Source organism: Martes martes (genome assembly GCF_963455335.1).
Source record: "Martes martes genome assembly, chromosome: X".
In the NCBI taxonomy this organism is placed as follows: domain Eukaryota; kingdom Metazoa; phylum Chordata; class Mammalia; order Carnivora; family Mustelidae; genus Martes; species Martes martes.
This window is the reverse complement of record NC_137897.1, coordinates 82758613-82781930: the sequence shown is the minus strand read 5'-3', so window position 1 is coordinate 82781930 and position 23318 is coordinate 82758613. Positions and strand designations below refer to the sequence as shown.

The window sequence follows — 23318 nt, the reverse complement described above, 5'->3', positions numbered from 1 at the left end:
CCACCTTGGCCTCCTAGGCCATTTTGCCATGATCCTGGGAGCTGAACCCTCCCCCTCCCCCATAGGTCTTTGAAATTCATTTCTCTTGCTGCCCTCTGAAGAACACCATAGGTTGGCACATGGCTAGGGTGGCGGTGGGACCTCCTCCACCCCCAGAACTAAACACTGGGCATAGCGGCTAGACCTTGCAGCTGCCTCTGGAAAACTGGCTAAGGGTTTGGGGTTGAAAGCCCTCTCCTATGAGCTAAGCCTAAACGTTGATGAAAAATTACAAGTTCGAGCCTCCTTCAATTATAGCTGCTTCTAGCAAGGAGGAGAATGCAGAGAGGACAGGAGGATGTCAGGGAGATGAGCCAGGGCACCGGCCAAAGGCCAAGAAGAGCCTCGGGTCTGCCTGAACGTGTCTACCGCAGAACAAGTGTTCTCCACTGAGGTGCCCAATGTCAAAAGAAAGGCCCAAGGGGGCCAGGGGTCCTGCATATCCCTTTTGAGGGGAAATGACCGGCAGATGGCTTTGACTGAGGATGACAGGGATTTGAAAGAAACAGGCCCCTGGGTTTCTAGTCGCAGGCTCTTGGTGCAAGCTTAGTTTCCGGACCAGTTGCAAAGGGGGGACATTACACTTGTTAAGCTCCAACAGCCTGAACAGGGGATTTTTATAGCTGCTTTTCAGCCCTCTGAGCCACCAAGAGAGGCTGAAGACCCAGTCATCTTTGTTTTAGAGAAGAGGCACAAAGAGGTAAAATGACTTTTACCCCCATCATATATAGCAAGTCAGCGACTGTGCCGAAAATAGCACGGAGCCCTTATTCTGGGGAACCGCTCAACTTAGCCCACACGGCCTCCCTGCTTCGCTTGCTCATTGCAGGTGCAAAATTCTCCAGCTTGGAGGGAATCTGGCTCTCTGTCTATTCTTGGGACCGACCCTCTGCTACAGTGTGTAATAGGCAACATGGGAGGCAGGGGCTGGGAGGGAGGGTGGGAGAGAGGCTGACCCCACTTTTTCCCGGCACCGTGTCATGCCAGGTGTCTTATTCCTGAAAGAGTGCCTGACTTCTGCTGTGTGCCCAGATTCACGGACATAGGCCAGTCCTTGATGTCCTACCATGCCAGCTATCAGCTCACCTGATGGGCCTGGAGCGTGCCCAGTGTTTCCACCAAAGTGTGTCTAGTAGTAGAGGTTAGCACACTTGGTAGGTGGGCATGGGGATGAAGCTGGAAGTATCAGACATGAGTCTCAAGTGTCTGAAATGGTACATATTCTTTTTTCTTTTTTAAGATCTTATTTATTTATTTGAGAGCGAAAGAGAGAGAGCATGAACAGTGGGGAGGGGCAGAGGGAGAAAGAGAAGCAGGCTCCACGATGAGCAGGAAGCCCAATGTGGGGATCGATCCCAGGACCCCGAGATTATGACCTGAGCCGAAGGCAGAAGCTTAACCGACTGAGCCACCCCGGCGCCCCAAAATGATATGTATTCTTTACAAGGCATGCAACTTGTGCATTCCTTGCTGTATTTTTCCACAAAAAATATTTAATGTATCACTCACATGATATCCTCCTCCCAAATCTTTGAGAAAAATGCAAATGCATAAGGAGTGTGGACTCAGACTCTGGTTTGGAGCACGGAGCGGGGGTGGTGTTCCATAATTTTGATGGTGGCCTTTTGGACACACTGTTCCACCCACAAACTTGAAGGCACAAATACTACTCCACCCCAGGGTTCCGAGGGGCATGTGGCACTGGGGCAGCCTGATGAAGAGAGGTGGGGGGCGGGTGGGCTTGCAGCATCCTGCACTTCACACCCCAATGTTGCCAGTGAATTGTCGGTTACCCACTTGCTGCCTGGAGGCAGCAACACTGCAGGAGCAACACTGATGGGCCATCTTCTGATGAGTGTGGCTGCACCTGTGCCTCTGTTTCTAGGGAAACTGCCTCAAAGGTGGGGCTGGGCTGAGTCCTGGGGGGCAGCCATTGAAAGCCTGGGTAGGTTTGAACCCTGGCTGGCTTACCACTTACTGGCTGTGTGACCTCGGGCTAGGGATTGAACCTCTTTCGGCCTCAGTTTTCTCCTCTGAGAAATGAATATTTTGTTTTTAGATTTTTATTTATTTACTTGACAGTGAGAGAGAGAGAGAGAGAGAGAGAGAGCACAAGTAGGGGGAGGAGGAGACGGGAAAGCAGGCTCCCGGCCAAGCAGAGAGACCGATGCGGGGCTCGATCCCAGGACTCTGGGATCATGACCCAAGCCAAAAGCAGACACCCAATCAACTGAGCCACACCGGTGCCCCTGAGAAATGAATATGATCATAGTCTCTCTCACTTTAGCTTAAAAAAAAACTATATATATATATATATATAAATATATATATAAAATTATCATTATTATTTTATTTTATATTTATAAATTTTATTTTATTGTATTATTTTATATTTATAATTTGTTTTATATTATTTTATTATTTATTATTATTTTTAAGTAAGCTCTTTGCCAACTGTGGGGCTTGAACTCACGACCCTGAGATCAAAGTTGCATGCTCTCTCTCTCTCAAAGGGTTGCTAGGAAAATTAAATGAGATCATGCGTGTAAAGTACTTAGCACAGTGCCTGACATATGGCAAGTGATCACACAGTTGTTTTTGCATATTTAAGGGCAGGGATCAACTTTTTTGCATCGTAGAAGGCTCTCAGCATAGTACAGACTCATATTCCTTTTAGTCCAAGCCGTGAAAATAAGAATGAGGGGTCACCACCCAGAGGGAAAGACAGACATCACAGATAGGAGGGCTGGGGCTCTTTCCTAAGTGGTGGGTCCAGAACCTACAGCTGGAAATGTCTGAGAGGGTGCCAGAATGTGCCTCAGTAATACTGGGAGTGTGGGAAGCACCCAAGAGCTTGGTGGCCTGGGTGAGAAGTTGCTAGAAGCACTGAAGTGAATCAAGAGCTTCTGTCCCTGTGAGAAGGCTGGCCTCCGTAATTCTCCTCACAGTGGCTTCCAGCAGCTCAGGCCACTGGAACTAAGCGACCCTCCTGGAATTCAGGCCAGTTTTCCAGGGCCTAGGACTGACCCTCAGTGGTTATTTCCTCTGACTGCATGGAGGAGCTCCTCTTCGCTCCGGATGCACACCCAGAGTCTGGCCTCCAGCCTACAGGATGGGGAATGGGATGTGGTTCTCCCTCTCATCCTAGCAGCTGTTGGGAGGAATTCAGTCCTAAGGTATATACATCGATGCCCCTTCCCAGTGCTGGCAGCTGATCTTCCCTTGCCCCTTTTGGCAAGGGAGAGTTCTGGCTGAGGCAGTTCCTTTCAATTCATTTCTGATGAAATTGCCTATTATCCACAGTGCCTTGACAACAGCTTGACAAAAATGTGGCTTTGCTAGCACCATGGGCTTCCTGGGTCTATGCCAACTGCACGAACCCATTTCCCCGTAATTGGCTGCAGCCAGAAAGCGGCAGTCAAGCTCTGGGGACTCAGGTCTGGTAGGGGGCGGCTAAAGAGCCTCCGCCTCGGGCTCTGGTTCAGGCTGAAGATGGCGGGATAGATACTTAGTGGGAAGATGGCGTCCCCCAGTGCTCGGGGATACCACACAGTGGTATCCCCCTGTGGTTGGGGATACCACACAGTGGTCCTGGTTCCACAGAAAAGGAGACCAATCGGTCATCTCAGGAGAGCTTCCGAAGCTTTGGGAAAGTAGTGTGTGGAAGTCTGCTGAGTGAATGGGACACCTGACTTCTCATTCTTTGACAGGAGGAGGCCAGGCTGCCTGGCTTCGTCCAACTGCGCTGCCCTGGGTTAGCCATTCCCAGGGCAGTGAGGGCCCTTGGCATGAGGTACAGAGGTCTGGGAGGGCACTCTCGTGACAGTCATCTCATCCAACACTCATTCATTCCACAAATATTTCTTGAAGACCTACTACATGCAGGGTCCTGTGTGGATGGGTAGGTACCCAGGGTCTAGAACCGAGTAAGAATGCTTTCTGACTGGAGGGAGCCACCCATGGGCTAGAGGGCCCCAAATTTCTGGACTGCTCAGTTGGGTTCTCTTAAGTGGTTGACAGGTCTCACTTTACATTGGCACTGCCTTCCCCTGAGTCCCAGCCTTGGGGTTGTGGGACAGTATCCCCAGTGGGCGGCCCTCAGAAGAGCTCTGCGGCAGGGGCCAGGCCTGTTACCCCGTGACCTCCCGCACACAGAGGGGGTCTCTGACTGTGCTGTTTCTGCCTCCTCCTCTGTGCCCTGCTCCCAAACCACTTTAGCCAGGAACTCTGCAGACGGGAGAAGAGAATCTGTTTCTGGTCTCTGGGAGGAAGTGATTCCTCAGGGCGAGGGTACATGGTTGTCTTGTTTGCCTACTGGGCCAGCAAGGCCAGGGGAGGCTGGATGGAGCTGAAGCGGTCATGTGCCCACGGATGCCCAGGTGTCACCCCGAGGATGATTTTCTTTCTAACTCATCACAGGGAGTTTGTGTGGCAGGGAGAATATTTATCTAGTTGGCATGGGGGTGCCTCATATGCTCCTGGGGACCTGTGATTACCGGAAGAAAATAAGAGGATGGAAGAAGCAAAATCATTTCTCTCCATTAGCTATAAACTCTGAAAAGCCAGAGAGGTCAGCCCTGCTTAGGGTCCTGCTGCTCCTATCCTTTTGAAACACCCCCCCCAAAATTACCAGAGGGCATTATAGGGGATTTGCGCCAGCCAAGCTATACTCCGAGGCAACTGGGCACGTTTCAGAGGGAGAGTACCCATTTTCCAGCTCCACCCAGAGAGCCGCCCCAACCCTGTTCATCCCCTACCTCCTGGGCCCTTCAATCCCCACCCTCTGCTCCCTTCAGCTCTGAGGTCACAGCCAGGCTCCAGAGAAGGGAGTAGACCATTCCTGTGATTACGACCCACAGGAAGCTTCTAAGAGGAGCGAAGGGGAGGCAGCAAGAGCACAGGGTCCTAAGCTCTTGTCACTCGCTGGGGCCCAGGTAGATGGGAGCAGAAGCTAGGGAGAGCAGTTGGGGGTGGGGGCGACCAGCGATTCAAGGACACAAGGACACCACCGACCAGCGATTCAAGGACACAAGGACACCCACAAAGAGGCACTGCAAAGACATATTGGGATAGTAAGATGAATAGATTTAATCATTCTTGTTTGAAAAACAAGACATAAATTAGTATATATATATATAATTTATATATTTTATGTAGTATATATACTATATACAGACATTAGAAAATGTGTCCTCTCCATGAGGCTGAGGGAGAGGTGAAGGATGGTGGTGGAATGACGCGGACAGTGGACTGGGTGGCGAAGGTGCAGGATCAAGAAGTTGGGAGAAGAGGAAGACCACGACAGCCCTGGGGCTTGCAGTGGTCATGGGGGAAAGGGTTCCCCACTGGCTGCATCTCTGGCCCATTGAACGACTTGGTCCTAGGGGGGAGGAGAAGCAAGAAAAGGGGGGGCTGGCTTCTGCAGAAGGGGCTCCCCTGATCCTTGCCGGGAGAAATCACCACTTGGGGAGGTGGGGGGGCTTTATTGCGCTGGGGGGGTACCAAGGATGGGCAGGGGTTAAGCACAGTGTACATCTTTATAAAACTCACATAAGAACAAGAGATTTCCCACAGACCTCTCACATAATGGTGAAAGAGAGGCAGACACAGGGCGTGAGCATGTGGCAAACGGTGGGGCAGGTATGGAGAGGTGGACAAGAAGCAATCTATACAGAAGAAACATTGGCTTTCTTTGTTCCCTACAGTGGGGCAGCTGGTAGGGACTCCGTGTCTTCACTCCCGGGAAGGTTGTGGGGGACGGGGGTGGGGCTGGGGGGGGGGAACTGGAGGGGATGGGGACATGGCAGCAGCGGTAGATGTGTGTCAAGGAGGATGCTAAACAGTGTGAATTCCCTTCCAGATGACTCCGGAGAGAGAGAGAAAGAGAGAAAGAGAGAGAGAGAAAGAGAGAGAGGTGCAGGACTGCACCGGGTAAGGCGCTCAGCTTCTTTTCTTAGAGAGACAAATCCACAGGGTCAATACACAGCCAAAAGCATATACTCAGGATTAACATATCACGCTAGCTTCCAGAAGTTTAAGATATAGTCATCAACACCCCCCACCCCTACCCCCATCCCCCCTCCCCCCACCCCCCATCCCCAGTCCGTAGCTAAGTCAAACTCCTAAGGACAGTCTGTCTGGTAGATGTTGAGAGAGGAACCGCTCGCCTGGAGCGCCAGCCCTGGCGCTGGGCTGGGCTGGGCTGGGCCGGGCTGGGCTGGGCTGGGCCGGGCGGGCTCCGGGGCCTGCTCCGGGTCTCCCCGGGGCAGACGTTTATCACCAGGTACCTAACCCAGAACGAGTGGGGTGATCCCAGATGCTTGCTCCCTAGTGGACTGAGCCACCCTGCCCATCAGCGAGAGACAGGGCACTTTGGGGATGGCTGGTGTGGAGCTACTGGGCCTGGGGGGCGAGGGCTCCCAAGGCCGCCAGCCTGTGAGGCAGGCCACTGACAGCCCTGTGTGGTGGCTGTTTTCTGCAGACCTGCCTCCCGGGCCCAGGCCCTCTAGGGTGGCTTCTGCCTCGTGAGTGTGAGCCCAGGGTGGGTGGGCACAGCTGGGGGGAGTGCCCTTGGTGCACCCCCCCACCCCGCCACTGGGCATGGTGTCTGGTGCTACAGCTACTGCTCCGTGGGGGGTGGGGAGATGCCAGGAGGAGCTCAAGGCCTGTGGGCCTGCCTGCTTCAAGCCCTGGCTCCCCTGGCCCCCTAGAATGGAGCAGGAAGGTGAGCCTGATGTCACCTGTCAGCCCTAAAGAAGAGATAAAAATCCAGCTCTGCGGCAGGCAGGCAGGCGCAGTGATGAGGGGCCTTGGCCCTCACAGTGTCAACCAGAGGCCGGGGAAGGGACGAGGGTGCCCAGGGTGGTGGCCACCCGGAGCCCTCAGGGAACAGCCTTCATCCGGGGAGTTCTCCCTCCTTGAAGACTGAAGGCCCGTGGACCCCGACTGGCCGGGCAGACACGGACACTCACCACGAGATGAAAAGACCACAAAGCTCAAACCTGGGGCCGTGGTTGGGGGAGGTGGGGGAGGGGGCAGGCCGGGGCGGGTGCCCTACTTGATGAGGGTTTTTAAGGAGCGGGTGAATGTGCTCATAACAGTCGCTGAAGTTGGGGAGCCCGGGGGATGCCCAGTGGCCGCGCCGACAGCTGCCACCGCCTGCTGCTGCTGCTGCTGCTGCTGCTGCTGCTGCTGCTGCTGGTTAAGGTTCCGGGTGGTGGACTCCTCAGCGGCGCGCAGTAGAAAGGTGTAGTTCCTCACCACCTCTTCGACCTTGGCCAGCAGCTCTTGGCGCTGGGCCTCAGAGCGCACGATGAACACCAGCCGCACGAAGGTCTCGATGAGGCTGCTCAGCACCTGGAAGCTGCCCGTGATGGCCGCCAGCATATGCGTCGGGCTCTTGTCCACATTGGCCACGCGGCGGCACGAAGCCCGGAGCTCCTTGAACTTGAGAGCCAGCTCGAGCTTGTACTCAGAGATCTGAGAGACGTAGGGCTTTGGCGCACGGGCCTCAGGGCTGGCCACGCACTGGCGCAGGACAGTCAGCAGCTCATTGGTGTCCAGCCTGGCAGCCAGGAAGCCGTCGGGCAGGCCATAGGCATGGGCCCGCAGGGCATTGATCTTGGCCAGGCTCCCTTCGAAGGTGGACACACGCAGGTCGATCTCCTGAGTGCGGGAGGCCTCGGGGCTGCTGCTGCTGCAGGTGGCGGCATCCAGCACCTGCAGGGTCCTGCTCACCACGGGCACCACCTGCTCGTCCAGCTTCATGCCGGGCAGGATCTTCATGGGGATGGAGTAGGAGAGCTCGTCCTTGCCGTCACTGGCGTCATCCGCCATGTCGCACTTGCGGTAGTAGAAGCAGTAGCGGATGGAGCAGCATTTGCCGCTCTCGCTGTCCTCGTCCAGGTCGGCGGGCTTCTGGTACACCTCTTCCGGCAGCGAGAACACTGCCATCTGTCTGGGACCTTTGGTCTCGGGGGCAACCTGGACGTATGAGGGGTCTCCCAGGGTCGGCGACTCCAGGGACTTGGGTTTGGGACCCAAGCCTAGGGGGAGGCCTGCCTCTACCTCCTTGGGCTCCCTGGGCAGCATGCCCAGGGGTGGGTGTGGATAGATGTCGGAGGTCAGCGAGGCCCTGTCACCCTGGTCCAGTTCACTGATACTGTAGCGGCGCATCAGCTTCCTATAGTTGGGAGCGCCCAGACACTCCCCCCCTGTGGCACACGTGGTCAGGCAGGACATGCCGCTCTCAGGGTCAGATCGGCACTCCCGGGATTCCAGGCTGGTGGAGCGGAGGCGCCCCGTGTTGGTGGGGCTGCTGAGGCTCAGGCCCGGGCCAGCCTCCGGCTGCCTCTGGGTAGGTGGGACCCTGTCCCTCTCCCGCCCCCGGAGCCCGGGCATGGGCGTCTGGGGGGCCTGCGGCCGGCCCCCCCGGCAGATGCGCTTGCAATCACAGCTGCGCCTCTGCTCCCGTGACATGCCTGGCCCCTGCTGCACGGGGCTGCTGCGCAGTTGGCAGCTGCAGCGGCCCGGCGCGGGGGGCTGCAGGTACTCGGGGCCCGGCAGCTCCCCCTGGCTGGGAGGCTTCAGAAGTTCCTCGAGGAACTCTAGCTCATACTGCTTCACCTTCTGCAGCTGGGCCTGCCGCTCATCAGTCTCCTTCTTCTGGCGGGTTGGAAAGGTGGCCGAGAATAAATTGCGGAGCCGGAAGGGGCCTCGGGAGGATTTGGTCTTGGTGGGGCCTTCGGAGGCCGAGTGGCCTCCATCCAGGGTTGTCTCAAGCTTCCTGGAGGGCATGGTGCTCACCTGCCGGCTGGCAGCCTGGGGCCTCAGCGGGCTCTGGCCTCGAGGTTGGTAGCTGGGGCTCTGGCCTCGGGACTGGCTGCTGGGGCTGTGGCCTCGGGACTGGCCGCTGGGGCTCGGGAGAGCCATGGAGTAGCTGGCTCGGGGCACCAGGCTGGTCTCCTCGATCTTGCTGCCTTGGGGCACACTCTCCAGCTGCCCCTTCTCCCCCTGGCTGGAGATGGCGCCTGGCTTGTGCAGGGCGGGCTTAGCCCCCTCTGGCCCAGCCTTGCCTGCTACCTCCCCTATGGATTGCTTGCTCAGGGACTCTCGATTCGCTCGTGAAAGATAGCTTTTAGGAGGGAAACTTTGCCCAGGCAGCCGGTCCTCTTGTGGGGAGAGGTGCAGGCTGTCAGCCCGGCTGCCTGTGGGCACTCTGGAGCCAGAAGAGACCTCTGGGCTCAGCGGCTGCTGGGAATTCCGTGAGGTCTCTGGAGCACCAGGGCTCATTTTGAACTTCAGATTCTTATTTGCACTGCCACCCATCATGCTAACTTCTGATCTTCCCATGCTGACCTCAGGCCTCCCCATGCTGGCCTCCAGCCTTCTCTCCCCGCTGCTGGGAGGGGTCACTATGGCCCCACTGGGGGCAGGTAGGCTCTTAGGGTGAACCACCTGCTGGAGGGCGGCCGAGATGATAGCTGGGGTCACGTTGCCCTTTGGGTCCAGGATAAGCTTGGGGCTCAACCTGACTTCTTTGGGCAGGTTCTCCCTTAGCTCAGACACCTGCTCTTCACTGAGGGATGGTGTGGCTGCCCTCAGTGACATCTCTAGGCCTGCCCTCGCATGGCCGGGCCCTTTGTCCTCAGGAACTGGGGACAGCAGGCTCAGATTCTTCTGCTCACTAAGCTGCGGGGACAATGCTGGGTGCACAGCCAGGGCGTATGTTCGCTCTCTCTGAGGTGGCTGGGATTCTGATGGGGGCAGCTTCCTCCGAGCGCCAGGGGGGCCAGGACTCTGGCCTGTGACGGCTGGCTGCAGGGCTGGGTTGGAATCTGGGCGCCCAAGAGAGTAAGGGGCCGTGAGGACAGCCTGGGCGGCACAGCTCTGGATCCGGAAGGGCAGGTCCTTGCGAGCCAGGAGGCTCTCCTTGTTGAGGTGCTGGGCCAGGAAGTAGGTGGTATTCTGGTGCTGCTTCATGGCGGACACCATCTCTGACATGTCTGTGAGCTCCGAAGAGTTGGTTTCGTGGCCCGAGTCCAGCGATGATTCAGGGGTGATGGTGGCCAGTACAATCAGACCTAGAGGGACAGGGAGGGGGCTTGCTGCACTTACTCCAATCGAGTCCTTTCGCCAGCCTTATATAGGAAGTTTACGGGTGGGGGTGGGTGAGGGGGCAAGGGCAGCCAGCAGTATTTGCAGCCAGCGAGAAAGCCCTTAGGTCAGTCCCAGGACTGGCCTGGAGGAGGGGTCAGGCAGTGGGAAGTATAGGGCTGAGGGCGGGAGGAGGGGAGGGGAGGGGCAGAGGGAGACAAGCTGGCAGAGGGCTCCTGAAGGGCGGGAATCCGAAAAAGAAACAAAAGAGGCATAGAAGAGATCGATGGGGCAGTGTGACGGCAAATTAACATGCACAGCGCATGCAGAACAACGGGCTAATCATCACTATTTTTAGACTCAATAGCGAGGAAATGTTTGTCAATTGTCCTGAAGAGGGCTGGCAGAGAGAGGCCCCTCTCTATCTGGCCGTCCTCATCTGGCCAGGCCAGCCTACAGCTGAGGCCCTTGCCTCAGTGTGTCCTCTCTCTGGCGACCACAAGGGGCCACTCGCTAGCCAGGGAGCGTGTGCTCCAGACTCTGAGCAAAGAGAAATGCTGGGGGTGGGGGGGCAGGGAGGGGGGTGGCCAAATGCATGCAGGCTGCCCACCACCAAGGATGCCCTTGCATACAGAAAAGGGAGGGGATGGGTCTCTCCCTGGTTAGTCAGGCTGCCTCTGACCCCAAGCTCTTCTTCTTCTCTGTCCACATGTGCCCCCTGCCTCACACGCTTTCTCATACGCCTTCTTTTTCCCTGTTCCTTTTGTGTTGCTGTAGCATTTACCTGTTCTTTTTAAGGTGTATGTGTGTGGAGGTACATATCGTGAGTAGGGGCACAGTCTGACACGCGTGCTTGGCTACACGGTGGACGCACGTGTGTCTGTAACAGGGAACAGCATGCACGTGGTATGGCTCTCCCACCAAATAATACCTGCTGCTACTAGCTACTACTTATGATGGAGACTAATAGCTTTATTCCTATGTACTAGGCAGTGCTTTGTACAAATGATCTCATTTTGTGCTTACAGCAAGCCTCTGTGATATGACTATTGTTACCAGACCCACTGAAAATGACAAAAGCGAGGCTCAGAAAGGGTTAAGTGCCTTGCCGAAGGTCGCACTGAAAGTGAGTGAAGAAGCCAGGACTTGGGTGGCTCTGACTGGGAGCCCATGTTCTCAGGCAAGGTAAGGACCTCAGCCCTGAGCAGTGATGGCTCCTGGCCTCCCCTGACCCCAGGACACTAGGTGGTTGGTTGGTCGTTTTGTTTTTTCTTCCAGTCATGTGCATGCTGGATATTCTTTGCCTGTCTTCTAGATCTCTCAACAGTTTTGCTCTGATCCTCCATCCTGGCCTGGCCTGCCTCCGTAGCTGTCACAGCCCCAGTCCCTGAGGTCCACCTGCAGGACATTTCCAGAGATGGAATGGTGAGAGCCAGAGCTCTAGCAGGAGCTAAGCAGCCGGTCCCTGACTCAGCGTTGTTGATCCCCTGACCCTATCTGAGCTACCTCAGGCCGTCCACTGCCCTGGCACCCCACGGTGACTTTGACCTCTGCTCAGGAAGAAGCAATATCACCCGCTGGCCCTGCCTGGCCAGGAGAAGGAAGGGGAGGCAAGAGGAGGAGGAACGGGCCGTTACCTGTAGTCTGTGGGGGTGGGGGGTGGGGTCCATCCTCTGAGGCTGCCAGGGCTTCCAGAGCCTGCAGAGTGGACACCAGGGCATCATCTAGCTCCTGGGCATGATCTCGGACTGTCCGGGTCTGCACACTGTCGATCAGTGTCACTGGAATCTCATCATACAGGAGCCCACGCAGGTGGCGTCCTTGTTCCTGGCTCTGGACCGCCCGGCGCTTGGGGTCATCCTCGTCCGAACTGTTGTCTCGGAAACCAGGAGGGGGCGCAGCAATGGCAGGCAACAGCGACGTGCTCTCATCTTCCTCCTCTTCCTCCTCCTCACTCCCAGGGGGTGGGAGGGACATCAAGTCTACCATATTGTCACGAGAAGAGCCGGGCCTCCCACCTTTGCGAGGGCCCAGCTGCTCCTGAAGTTTGGCTTTGCAAGAGTCACAGTAGAAATTCAGGGCTTCGGCCCCAAGGGAATTGTCCAAGGTGTAGGACCGGGCCCTGCTGGCGCAAGGCTCATGGTCCAGGCTGGCTGCGTCAAAGTCATCAGGGATCACGTCGTAACCTTGGCCAGAGCTTTTGGATGTGGGGTCAGACTTGGTCCGGGGCCTGGTCTCCTCAAAGAAGATTAAGTTCTCGTTGACATCAGTCCGGCTTTCCTGTTCCTTCCTTTGTTCCCGCATGTGGAGGTAGCAAAAGCTGACAAGCTCAGAGTCGGCAGGCGGGGGCGTGCTGCGGCTCGACTTCCTGGGGCTGGTGCCCATGCTGCCCACATAACTACTCTCCTTTTTCCCCAGGTGGCCCCCAGGGACAGGGCGGTGGGCACTGTGCATGTAATCTAAACCCAGAAAGAGAATCAACAGATGAGCCCTGGTGTCGAGGACTGTGGCTGAGCTCCCTTGGCGTTTCTGGGGCACCACTGGTTGGCAGGTACTGACAGGATTACCTGGCCGCTAGAGGTTAGGGGAAGGGGCAGCCATGTTGCTGCCAACCCTCAAAGTAGAGTGAGGAGACCAGCCCCATGGGAAAAGGCATGGGGTGTTGGGGGAGGAGCTGAGCACGTTGTCATCTGGGTACACCTTGGGCTCTCACCCAGGTATGCCTGGTCTGAAAGTCAGCTGTCCACATACTTTTAAAAAAAAGTGAAATTTGTTTTATGTCCCCCTTGGAACTGGCCCAGCACGCCCTCCCGCCCTCCATCCTCACATTTTTCAGAGCTTTTCCAACCCCCAGTGCTCTATTATGGATCTCTGCTAGCAGAAGGAAATAACCTGACCAGTTCCTCGTGCCTTAGTGGGAAAATGCAAAACAGGCCACATATGGTGCCTGAAAATTCCCATTTTGAAGAGGACTGTTATGGAAGGACCCTAGAAGACTAAAGCGCTACTGGTAGTATTCTGGGCATCTGAATGTGTAAAGTATATGAGAAATAGGCTGGGACGTGCGTATGTGGGAGGAGGGTAGGAGGAGCATTCTTCCAATCCCTCACATCTCATTATTTCCCCGTATCTGGGCAGGGCTACCCTGCATGCTACACAGTGTTCTTGCCAACAGCTTTTTAATGATGGTCGGTATGCACATCTGAGAATTATCCATAGCGAATGAAATGCTTTCTCTCTAAATGCATTCTCTCTTGTAGACTGTTTTGGGGGCCCTTCCCCATGTCATCTGGGAGAATATACTCAGATAAGGCCAATTCATTTTGCTAGCAGCAGACAGAATGACAGATGGCAAGCAAGCACTAATGAAGGCTAAGGTCATCACACATGATCCCATTTAATCCTCACAACAAGCCAGTGAGGTAGGTGAGGTCACTATCCCCATTTTGCAGAGAGCGAAATGGATCCATTTGGTTATGTGGCCTATCCAAGGTCACATGAATCATAAATGGTGGCCTGGATTTGAACCCAGGTCTGAGGGACTACAAAGCCCATGTTTTTAACCAGTATCCTAATGTTCATCATGGCAGTCAAGACGCTAGAAAACAAAACTTCAAAATGCCTTTCAATTTCCAGTTTGATGGAGTCAGTGTGTCAGTGTTGCTTTTCACAAGAGCTTCCAACCATCACAAAAACATGGTGTTGGCACTTTGCAACAGAGTCCCAAAATACATGAAGCAGAAACTGACTAAATCAAAAGGAGAAACACACAATTCAATGGCAATCATTGGACCCTTCAATACCCCACTTTCAATAATGGATAGAATGATTAAACATAAGACCCACAAGGAGATAAAGGACCTGAACAACTATAAACTAAGTAGACACTAAGTAGTCACAGAAATCTATAGGACATGCCCCCTACCAACAGCAGAATATATATTCTTCTCAAGGGCATCTGGAATGTTCTCTAAGATAGACCAGATGGTAGGTCATAAAATAAGCCTCAATAAATTTAAAAGAAATGAAATCATACAAAATATGTGGGTTTTTTTAGCATAATGGAATTAGAAATCAATAACAGAAAGAAATTTGTGAAACTCACAAGAATATGGAAATTAAACCAAACATCCCCAGATAACCAATGGTTCAAAGAAGAAATCACAAGGGAAATTAGAAAATATTTAGAGATGAATGAAAATGAAGATACAACATATCCAAACTTAAGGGATCTAGCTAAATTAGTGTTTAGAGATTAAATTTATAGCTATAAACACATACATTAAAAAGGAAGCGATTTCACATCCGTATCTTAACCTTCTACCTTAAGAGACATGAAAAAGAGGAGCAAACTAAACCCAAAATAAGCCAAAGGAAAGAAATAATAAAGTATAGAGGACAGAAAAATGATAGAAAATCAATGAAACTAAAACTTGTTTTGTTTTGTTTTGTTTTGTTTGAGAAAGAGCTTCCATGCATGTGTGAATGGGGGAAGGGGCAGGGAGAGAGGGAGAGAGGGAAAATTGCCAGCAGGCTCCATGTTCAATATGGAGCCTGATGCGGGGCTCGATCTCATGACCCTGAGATCACGACCTGATCTCAAATCAAGAGTCGGATGTTCACCTGACTGGGCCACCCAGGCACCCCAAAAGTTAGTTCTTTGAAAAGATCAATAAAATGGACAAACATTTAGCTGTAGCGACCAAGCCAAAAAAAAAAAAAAAAAAAAAAAAGAGAGAAGATTCAAGCTACTAAATCAGGAATGAAAGAAGGACCATCACTACTGACTCTACAGGTACAGACTTGATTATAAGGGATTATTATAAATAAGCTTATGCTAAAAAAACACTAGATAACCTTGGTGAAGTGGACAAATACCTAGAAATATATGCTTAAAACTGACTCAAGAAGATAGAAAACCTGAATAGGCCAATAAAAAGAAAATACATTGAATTAGTAATTAAAATTACCCACCCCTGCCCCCACTAAAAATAAAATTTGGGCCCAAATGACCTCACTGGTGAATTATGCCAAATGCTCAAAACACTTCAACAAATTCTTCATAAACCCTTCCAAAAAACAGAAGAGGAGGGAACACTTCACAACTCATTCTACAAGGTTGATATTACCCTGGTTCCAAAACTAGACAAAACATCACAAAAAAACTATAGAGCAACATTTCTTCCACATATTTCTTCCACAAATTTCCTCAACAAAATACTAGCAATCTGAATCCAGCAACATAAAAAGTATGATACACCATGACCAAATGGGATTCATTGCATGAATGCAAGGTTGGTTTAGCATCCAAAAATCAATTAATGTAATACACCATGTTAACAGAATGGTGGACAAAAAAACACATGATCATCTCAATAGACTCGGAAAAATAATTTGGCAAAAGCCACCACCCTGTCATGATAAAACTGAAAAAGCTAGAAATAAAAGGGAACTTCCTGAACATGATAAAGATTATCTATGAAGAACCCATAGCAAACGTACCTGATGGTGAAAGACAGAAAACTTTCCCCCTAACGTGACGACAAAACCCAGGATTTCTCTTCTTAACACTTCTATTCAACACTGTACTAGAAGGTCTAGCCAGGACATTTTGGCAATAAAATGAAATATAAGGCATCCAGACTGGAAAGGAAAAGTAAAACTGTCTCTATGTGCAGATGACATGATCTTGTACAGAAAAAAAATCTCAAGAAATTCGCAAAAAAGTTATTAGAGCTAATAAGCTCAGCAAGATCACATGGTAAAGGACAATACAAAAATTAATTATATTGTTACAGAGTATCAATGAATAATCCACTAATGAAATTAGGAAACACTCTATTTCCAATAGCACCAAAAGGAATAAAATACATAGGTATAAACTGAACAAAAGAAGTACAAGACTTGTACAATGGAAACTACAAACATTCGTGAAAGAAATTAGAGTATATTTAAATAAATGAAAAGACATTCTATATTCATGGATTGGAAGACCCAATCTTGTGTGCCTTCCAATCAAACATAGCAGTACTTCCCAAACTGATGTACAGATTCAACACAGTCCCTATCAGAATCCCAACTGACTTTGAAAATAACTGATGAAGTAATTTAAAAATCCATATGGAATCACAAAGGACACATAATAACCAAAACAATCTTAAAAAAAGAACAAAGTAGGAGGACCCACACTTCCTGATTTCAAAACTTAATACAAACCAATGGTAATCAAGATGGTGTGGTACTGACTCAAGGAGAGACACATAGGTCATTGGAATAGAATTGAGAGTCCAGAAAATAAACCCTCATGTTTATGATTAAAGAGCCCAATTTAAAAATATAGACAGTTCATGAAAGAAGATATACAAATGGCCAATAAGCACATGCAGAGATGTACAACAGTATCAGTTATGATGATGCGAATCAAAACCCCAAGATACCAGTTCACACCCACTACAGTGGATGTTCAAAGAAAAAAAAAGATGGACAGTAACAAGTATTGGTGAGGATACGGTGCAATTGAATCCTCCGATATTGCTGATGATAATGTAAGTTGGTGCAGTCCTCTTGGGAAACAGTCTGGCAGTTTCTTGAAGTTAAGCATAGAGTTACTGTTTGACCAGCAGTTCTGCTCTAGTTGTATACCAAAGAGAAATGAAAACCTATGCCTCCACAAACACTTGCACATAAAGGTTTATAACATGATTATTTGTAATAGACACAAAGTAGAAACAATGCAACTGTCCATCAACTGATGAATGGATGAACGGAAGGCGGTCTTTCGGCACTATGGAATATTATCTAGCCGTAAAAAAGGAAGGAGTTAGTGATATAGGCTACAACATGAAGGATCCTTGCAAACATTACACTAAATGAAAAAAAAAAAAAGCAAGCCACAAAAAAGACTGTATATTGTATGGCTCCATTTACCCAAAATGTCCAGGATAGGCAGAACTACAGACCCAGAAAGCCAGTTCATGCATGGTTGCTTAGAACTGGGTGGTCACTAGGAGGGAACCAGGGAATGAGTGCTAATGGGTACAGAGTTTTTTTAGGAAGGGTAAAAATGTTCTAAAATTAAATTGTGGCAATGATTATATAATCCTGTAAATATATTAAATATACTAATAAAACGCTGAGTTGTTGGGGTGCCTGGGTGGCTCAGTCGGTTAAGCGACTGCCTTCAGCTCAGGTTATGATCCCAGGGTTCTGGGATCGAGCCCCACATCAGGCTCCTTGCTCAGTGGGGAGTCTGCTTGTCCCTCTCCCTCTGCTGCTTCCCCCTGCTTGTTTGTGTGCATACTCTATCTTCCTCTCTGTCAAATAAATAAATAAAATCTTAAAAAAAGATGCTGAGTTGTGAACTTTAAATGGGTAAATTTTCCATCCTTGAAATTATATTTCAACAAGGCTGATTCTTTAAGGAGCGCCTGTGTGGCTCAGTCACTTAAGTCCAATGCTTGGTTTCAGTTCAGGTCATGACCTTGGGGTGGTGGGATTGAGCCCTGAATCAGGCCCGCGCTTAGCACAAAGTCTGCTTGAGATTCTCTCTCTCCTTCTTCCTCTGCACCTCCCCCCTACTTGTGCTCCCTCTCTCTAAATAAATGAAGAAATAAAATATTTTTTTAAAGATTTTTATTTATTTATTTGACAGAGAGAGAGATAGCAAGAGAGGGAACACAAGCGGGGGCGGGGGTCGGTGGGAGAGGGAGAAGCAGGCTTCCCGCTGAGCAGGGAGCCCGACGTGGGGCTAGATCCCAGGACCCTGAGATCACAACCTGAGCCAAAAGCAGATGCTTAATGACTGAGCCACCTAGGCGCCCCAAGAAAGAAAATATTTAAAAGAAAAGCTGTTTATTTAAGAAAAAAAGCACAGCACTGGGCACCAAGTGTACTCTCAATCATTATAAAAAGAGCCAAAAAATGTGCTCTGCTCTTGAAAGAACTTTATGGGGTTTATCTCACCATAATCCTATCAAATCTCTCCTGACGTAGAAGCTGTTATCGTCAGTTTCCAGATGAAGCAACTGGGACTCTGTTTATGGAATTTGTTCATGATCATGCGGCTAAGACATGGTCTCTACCTTCAGATTCCAAGCCCTCGCTGTCTTCCATAGACCCCACTGCACTTTTCAATACAGAGTCTACATAATCAGGTCAATCAGACCTTGGTGGCTGTATTTAGATATAGGGTACTTTGGATCAGCTGGGGGAATATTAATGTCACGACCCTCTGAGCCTCAGTGAAGAAGCGCTCTACAGCAGTGCTAATCCAGGAGCACGAACGATCAGTTCCAGAGGTTTTTATCCTCAGGCACTGACCACAGGTCTGGGCCACGCACCAGGTGCTGACTACCTACAAGACAGCTGAACAGTCAGCCCAGCCAGCCTGGCAACAAGCTGCCATCAGAGGTGGCTCCCAGGGGCATGTCCAAAAGCAGGTGGTGACTCCTCTCAGACGAGGGCTGGAGGTCTAAGGATGGCTCCCCTCCCTGCAAAGTGGGAACATTTCTCCACAGCAGGCTGACAAGGCCAGGGGAGGCCTAGCCCACCACTTGATACTGTGATTTCCAGATCCGAGGAGCGATAAAGTGCTGTGCGAAGGAGAAAATATGTCTGGAAAAGCCCAAGACTCCTCTAGACATAAGGTTAGAAATGCAAGGAGAGCCAGGTGCGCTGGGCTGATGGCTGGAACAGTGTGCCTCTCAGATTCAAACCTGCTGTAAATTGCTCATCAGCTTTCCCCAAGGGGGATGTCCTAGTCTAGCTTTCTGTACTCAGCCACTCAGAAGACTGACTTTTAAAAAAAATGCTTGGAAAGAACAGGCTGGTGATCCAACTAGAGTTATGTTCAAAATATATGCAGTGTGTACACACACACACACACACACACACACACACACACAGAGTCAGTGCAACACGGAATCAACCAGCTTTCTATTAGTTGCCTTTGCTGTATTCTCAGTCTGATGATCAATACTGGTCAAAGGGACGATCTGGAGGCCTTCAGAGGCCCTCAAGTTCTTTCTGAATCACCCAAAAAAGCACCTAGTATGTTCAGTCAAGCTTTAGATCTCTTGTGTGTTGCTGGGTGAAAATGGGTGAGCTACCATGGGATATACAGTAGCCATTAATCAGAATATTCAATTTACCAGACCAAGCTGTTTCCTAACCATGGCAGAAAATCAGGGAGTTCTTCTGACTAGGGTCCCCACTGAGGCCCCAAAATCCTTCTTTTGCTGGATTTCTCCCAGAATACTGGAGAGAAATGGCAGCTGAGCACTGAGTTGGTGGGGCTAGCTGGCAGCTGCTGTGGGACAAGAATATGGATGGAGGCAGACAGATCAGCCCTTAAGTGGGCTGGAGCTTTGGCCCTGAGGATAAAGCCCAGAGGAGGCTTGCAGGATGCCTGTTCCCTAGAGATCTTCACTAAACAACAACTGGGCACCGGGGCTTCTTTTCTGGGATGAAAGGCGGGGGCGGGGCATGGAGGAGATGTCTCTCAGCTTTGTACCAGGAACCGATGGCCCTGCACTGTGACCTGGGTGGAGGGCTCCTCAGGGTGCTGCTTGCAGTCCCCCTGTTTGTGTCCTGGGGCCATGGGGTCAGATGCGCATGCCAGCCCCCGAACGTCAGGGCTAGGGCTCTAACCCTGCCCCAGCCACCAGGAACACTTAGTGGTTGCCCTCGAGCCAGCAGCTAACAGTTCAAAAGGCCAAGTACTGGGCCCAGGCATGGACCCACACCCCTGGAGAGGCGAAGCAGAACAAGGGGAATGCCACTGTGGTCCCTTGGGCTTCTGCACCGAGACGGGCCCTGTGCTAGAGGCAGCTAAACCACTGCCCCTCTGCAGGCCCCAAGGGGGATGCTCAGGAATCAGGGAAGGGCTCGGAAACCATGCCTGGCATTTATAGAAGCCTTCTTTCCAGGCTGCAACACCTTCAAGGGAATCCCACGGTCCTGATTTGCCTCTGGAGAAGTAACAGGGATGCAACTCTAGGCGTGTTCAGTGAGACTGAAGGGAAACAGGAAACCTGTGCCCTCATTTGGTGCCATTATCCCTTCAGAGAGATGCATACTTAAGGGCAGCACCGACCACGGTGCTGATGGGATGACAGAACACTCTGGAAGGCAGGTGGGACTACAGAGCCATCTCTGGGGCCTTCTGAAAGCAGATCCCCCTAAAGAGCCCTCACTCCCTCATCTGGTTCTTGGCTGGGCTCCAGGCTCCTTCTTCTGTATTTCCTTCTCCCTTTATCTCTCTCCCTATCCTGCTTAGCAAAAGGCATCATTGACTTAGCTGTGATGACAGAGAGGACCAGAGGGGACAATGACAATACTAACACAGGCTTGGCCATCACTTGGCCATCTGCAGGCCTGGTAATACCTATGGCCATCCGCTTGGGAGCTATTCACCTGAGGACGCGTGGCAACTCGGTGTCCTGGCTTCTTCCTATTTCTAGTCAGTTCCTTTGCTTCTCTACGTGGAACCTCTGTCTATGCCTTGGGGCCACCTGTCCTTAAGGCCACCTGTCCTTTCCCCAGTCTCTGTTTGGTGGATTGCCTTCTACGTCTTGTGGGCAATGTTAGGAGTTGTACACATGGGCTTGTCATGGTCCTTGTGATGAAGAGAAAATGACGTGAGGGTGTGCTGCTCAGGTCTCCTGGTTTGGTTTGGGGCAGCAGGATCTGGACTGGGCTGATCGTTCCCAAGGCCCCTGTTTGTGCCAGCACCAGGACAGTTCCGAGGGGGTAGCTGCACGGAGTTGCCTAACTGGGAAGCCTGGTGTTGGGGGCTGCACTTGACCTTGTTCTTGGTGGTCATCCCATCATATCTCTGGAATATACTCTAAACCCACACAATCTCTCCTACCCCAGGCTTCCATGGCCTCTTAACTTCAGACAGCTCTGTCAATCCTCATTATGATGAATAAGAGAACGATTTTATCTTCACTTTCAACCTCCACCTTCCACAAAGCCAGAATGCCCATGCCTCTCTCCTAGATCACTGTACCTCTAAAGCTGTGCCTTAGATCTAATGCAATTCTCTAACTGGTTCTACTTATTGCTTATTTGTTATTTTTATCTTACGTTCCTTCACTGACTCGATTGTGATGTGTTGTCACAGGCATCCTTTGTGGGACAGGCCCTTCTGAACGTCAGCTATCTTTCCCACTGGCTTGTGCCAGGAAGGACCCAGCAGTATAGCACTGGCTCCTGGGAAATCAGGGTGCTGGGGGAATGGGGGGAAGCACTAAGGCAGCAGAGCCCCTCCCTCCCTGTCTCCAGGGTCCCAAAGGGGCTCCGGCATACTGAAAACTGAGGCTGAGCCCTACCTGCCTTGATCATTGGAGGTGGAAGAGGTTGGCTGGCCGGCCTAGAGAAGACCATCTTCCTGGAGTCCAGCAGGAGACGGCAGTACCCCGCAATCAGGCAGGCAAAGTTGGTGGCTTCAGGCCACTCCATCAACAGCACCAGAGGCTGGGGGAGAAATGAGAGGAACCATGAGGACGTGGGAAGGAGGGGAGCAGGTGCACGTTCAGGGGGACCGCAGTGAAAAGATGACTTGCAGAGGTACAGGAGTCATACTTTCTAAACCAAAAACCGAGGCGTGTGGACTGACAGACCAATTCTTCTGGTTTGAGAGTTTATTTATAGTGAACTCCTACCCAGGTATCAAAATTAAATCAAACTTTAGTTTCACATTTAATGAACTACCTTTACTGAAAAAAGATTAAAGTTATATAATATCGTCTGCCTGCTGTGTGGTTGTATTTGTGTTTGTCGGGGGCCCGGCAGATGTGTGGGCCAACTGGGAGAGGTGGGGTGAACCTGGGAGTCCTGGCTGGACTGGGGAACATCCCTGATAGAAAGTTCCTGAACCCATAAACTATCTCTTGCTCATCTATAGCCCTTTGCGCCCAGTACCCAGAATGTTCCATGCAACAAAATCCTCACTGTGCCTTCTGGACCCAGTCCTTTCTGGCCTGCAGCCCTGCTCAGACCTCCATGCTACCCCCTGTTTCCTAGAGTGTCCTCAAGATGTTAGTTGTGCCCCCTGAAACAGTTCCTTGGTCCAATAAATGTGTGAAACCTTGGGTCAAACAAAGTTACGCAGAGACTTGTACTTACAGGAACTCTCAGACTCTCAGACACTTTCATGCAGGAATGTGCAGTATGAAATGTTAACAGTGTGGCCAGAGGGCTTTAGGATTCCAACGTTTCCAAATTATTTGACCAAAACCATCTATTTTCACAGAAAATCTCATGGTAGTAGGGTTGTATTTTTTTTAACCTATTTTAGGAAATGCTAGCATACTCTGTTGACTTTTGTTCTTGACCCTGAATTAGTCAAATTAATCCCAGGATTAGCTGGTTGACTGTTTCAGTGACTTGGCACCGATATACCAAAGGAAAGACAGACCCCTCCCAAATCAATACCTTTCCAAGAAACCTTCCCAATATCTGTATCATGATTTTGTCAAAGTGTGGCTTGAAAGAAGTCTGGGTCAGATTGAAGTCAGCTATGGGAGTATTCGTCCTGGGGCAGGGCAGTGGCCTTCAGATAAAGACCAATGGAGACTGGCTGAAGAGGGAGCCATGGGGCCATGACTCACCTTGACTTTTGGCTGTTCCCAGACCAGGCATTAAGAACTGAAAGAATTAGGATGGAATGAATCCCTTCTCTCACCAGTGAGGTAGCCATCGCAACAGTCCAATGAGAGGTGATGAGAGCCTCCACGAGGGTAGTGGCAATAAAAGGAACACCGTGGAAGACTTGGTTGAACTTGGTCACCAATTAGACTAGCCTTCTTGGCCTGGATCACCACCTGGGGAACAATTCTGAATCCAAACCAGCTCACCTTTTAAATAAAGTTGCCTAAGTCCCTTTGCTATCTCCCAGGATCCTGACACACAGCTCGGGTTGACTATTTTGTAGTTCATCAGACTAGGGTCTGGCAAATTTTTCTGTAAAGGGCTAGACAGCAAATGCTTTAGGCAGTAACTCTGCTATCATAACATGAAAACAGCCATAGATAATCCATGAGCTAAACAGTGGGTGTGACGGGGGTCTAAGGAAACCTTATGCACAGAAACAAGAAGTGGGTCAGGTCTGGTTTGATCTAGGAGAGAAGCTTCTTTCCAGCCCAACACAATGTTCACACTCATTTTCACAGCTCTCAGCT

The 23318-nt window shown here is 51.1% G+C and overlaps 1 protein-coding gene across 1 annotated transcript in view; it reads right to left on the bottom strand.

The window, feature by feature from the left end:
• Positions 1-7092: 7092 nt before the first annotated feature.
• FRMPD3 (FERM and PDZ domain containing 3) overlaps positions 7093-23318 on the bottom strand; it is a gene marked incomplete at its 3' end in the record, with an annotated part of 57704 nt that continues 41478 nt past the window's right edge. Inside the window, exons 12-14 of the mRNA XM_080795875.1 lie at positions 21468-21612; positions 11772-12593; positions 7093-10121 (exon numbers count right to left, since the gene is read on the bottom strand). Coding sequence (XP_080652001.1) covers positions 7093-10121; positions 11772-12593; positions 21468-21612 — 3996 coding nt within the window. The remainder of the gene's footprint in view (positions 10122-11771; positions 12594-21467; positions 21613-23318) is intronic.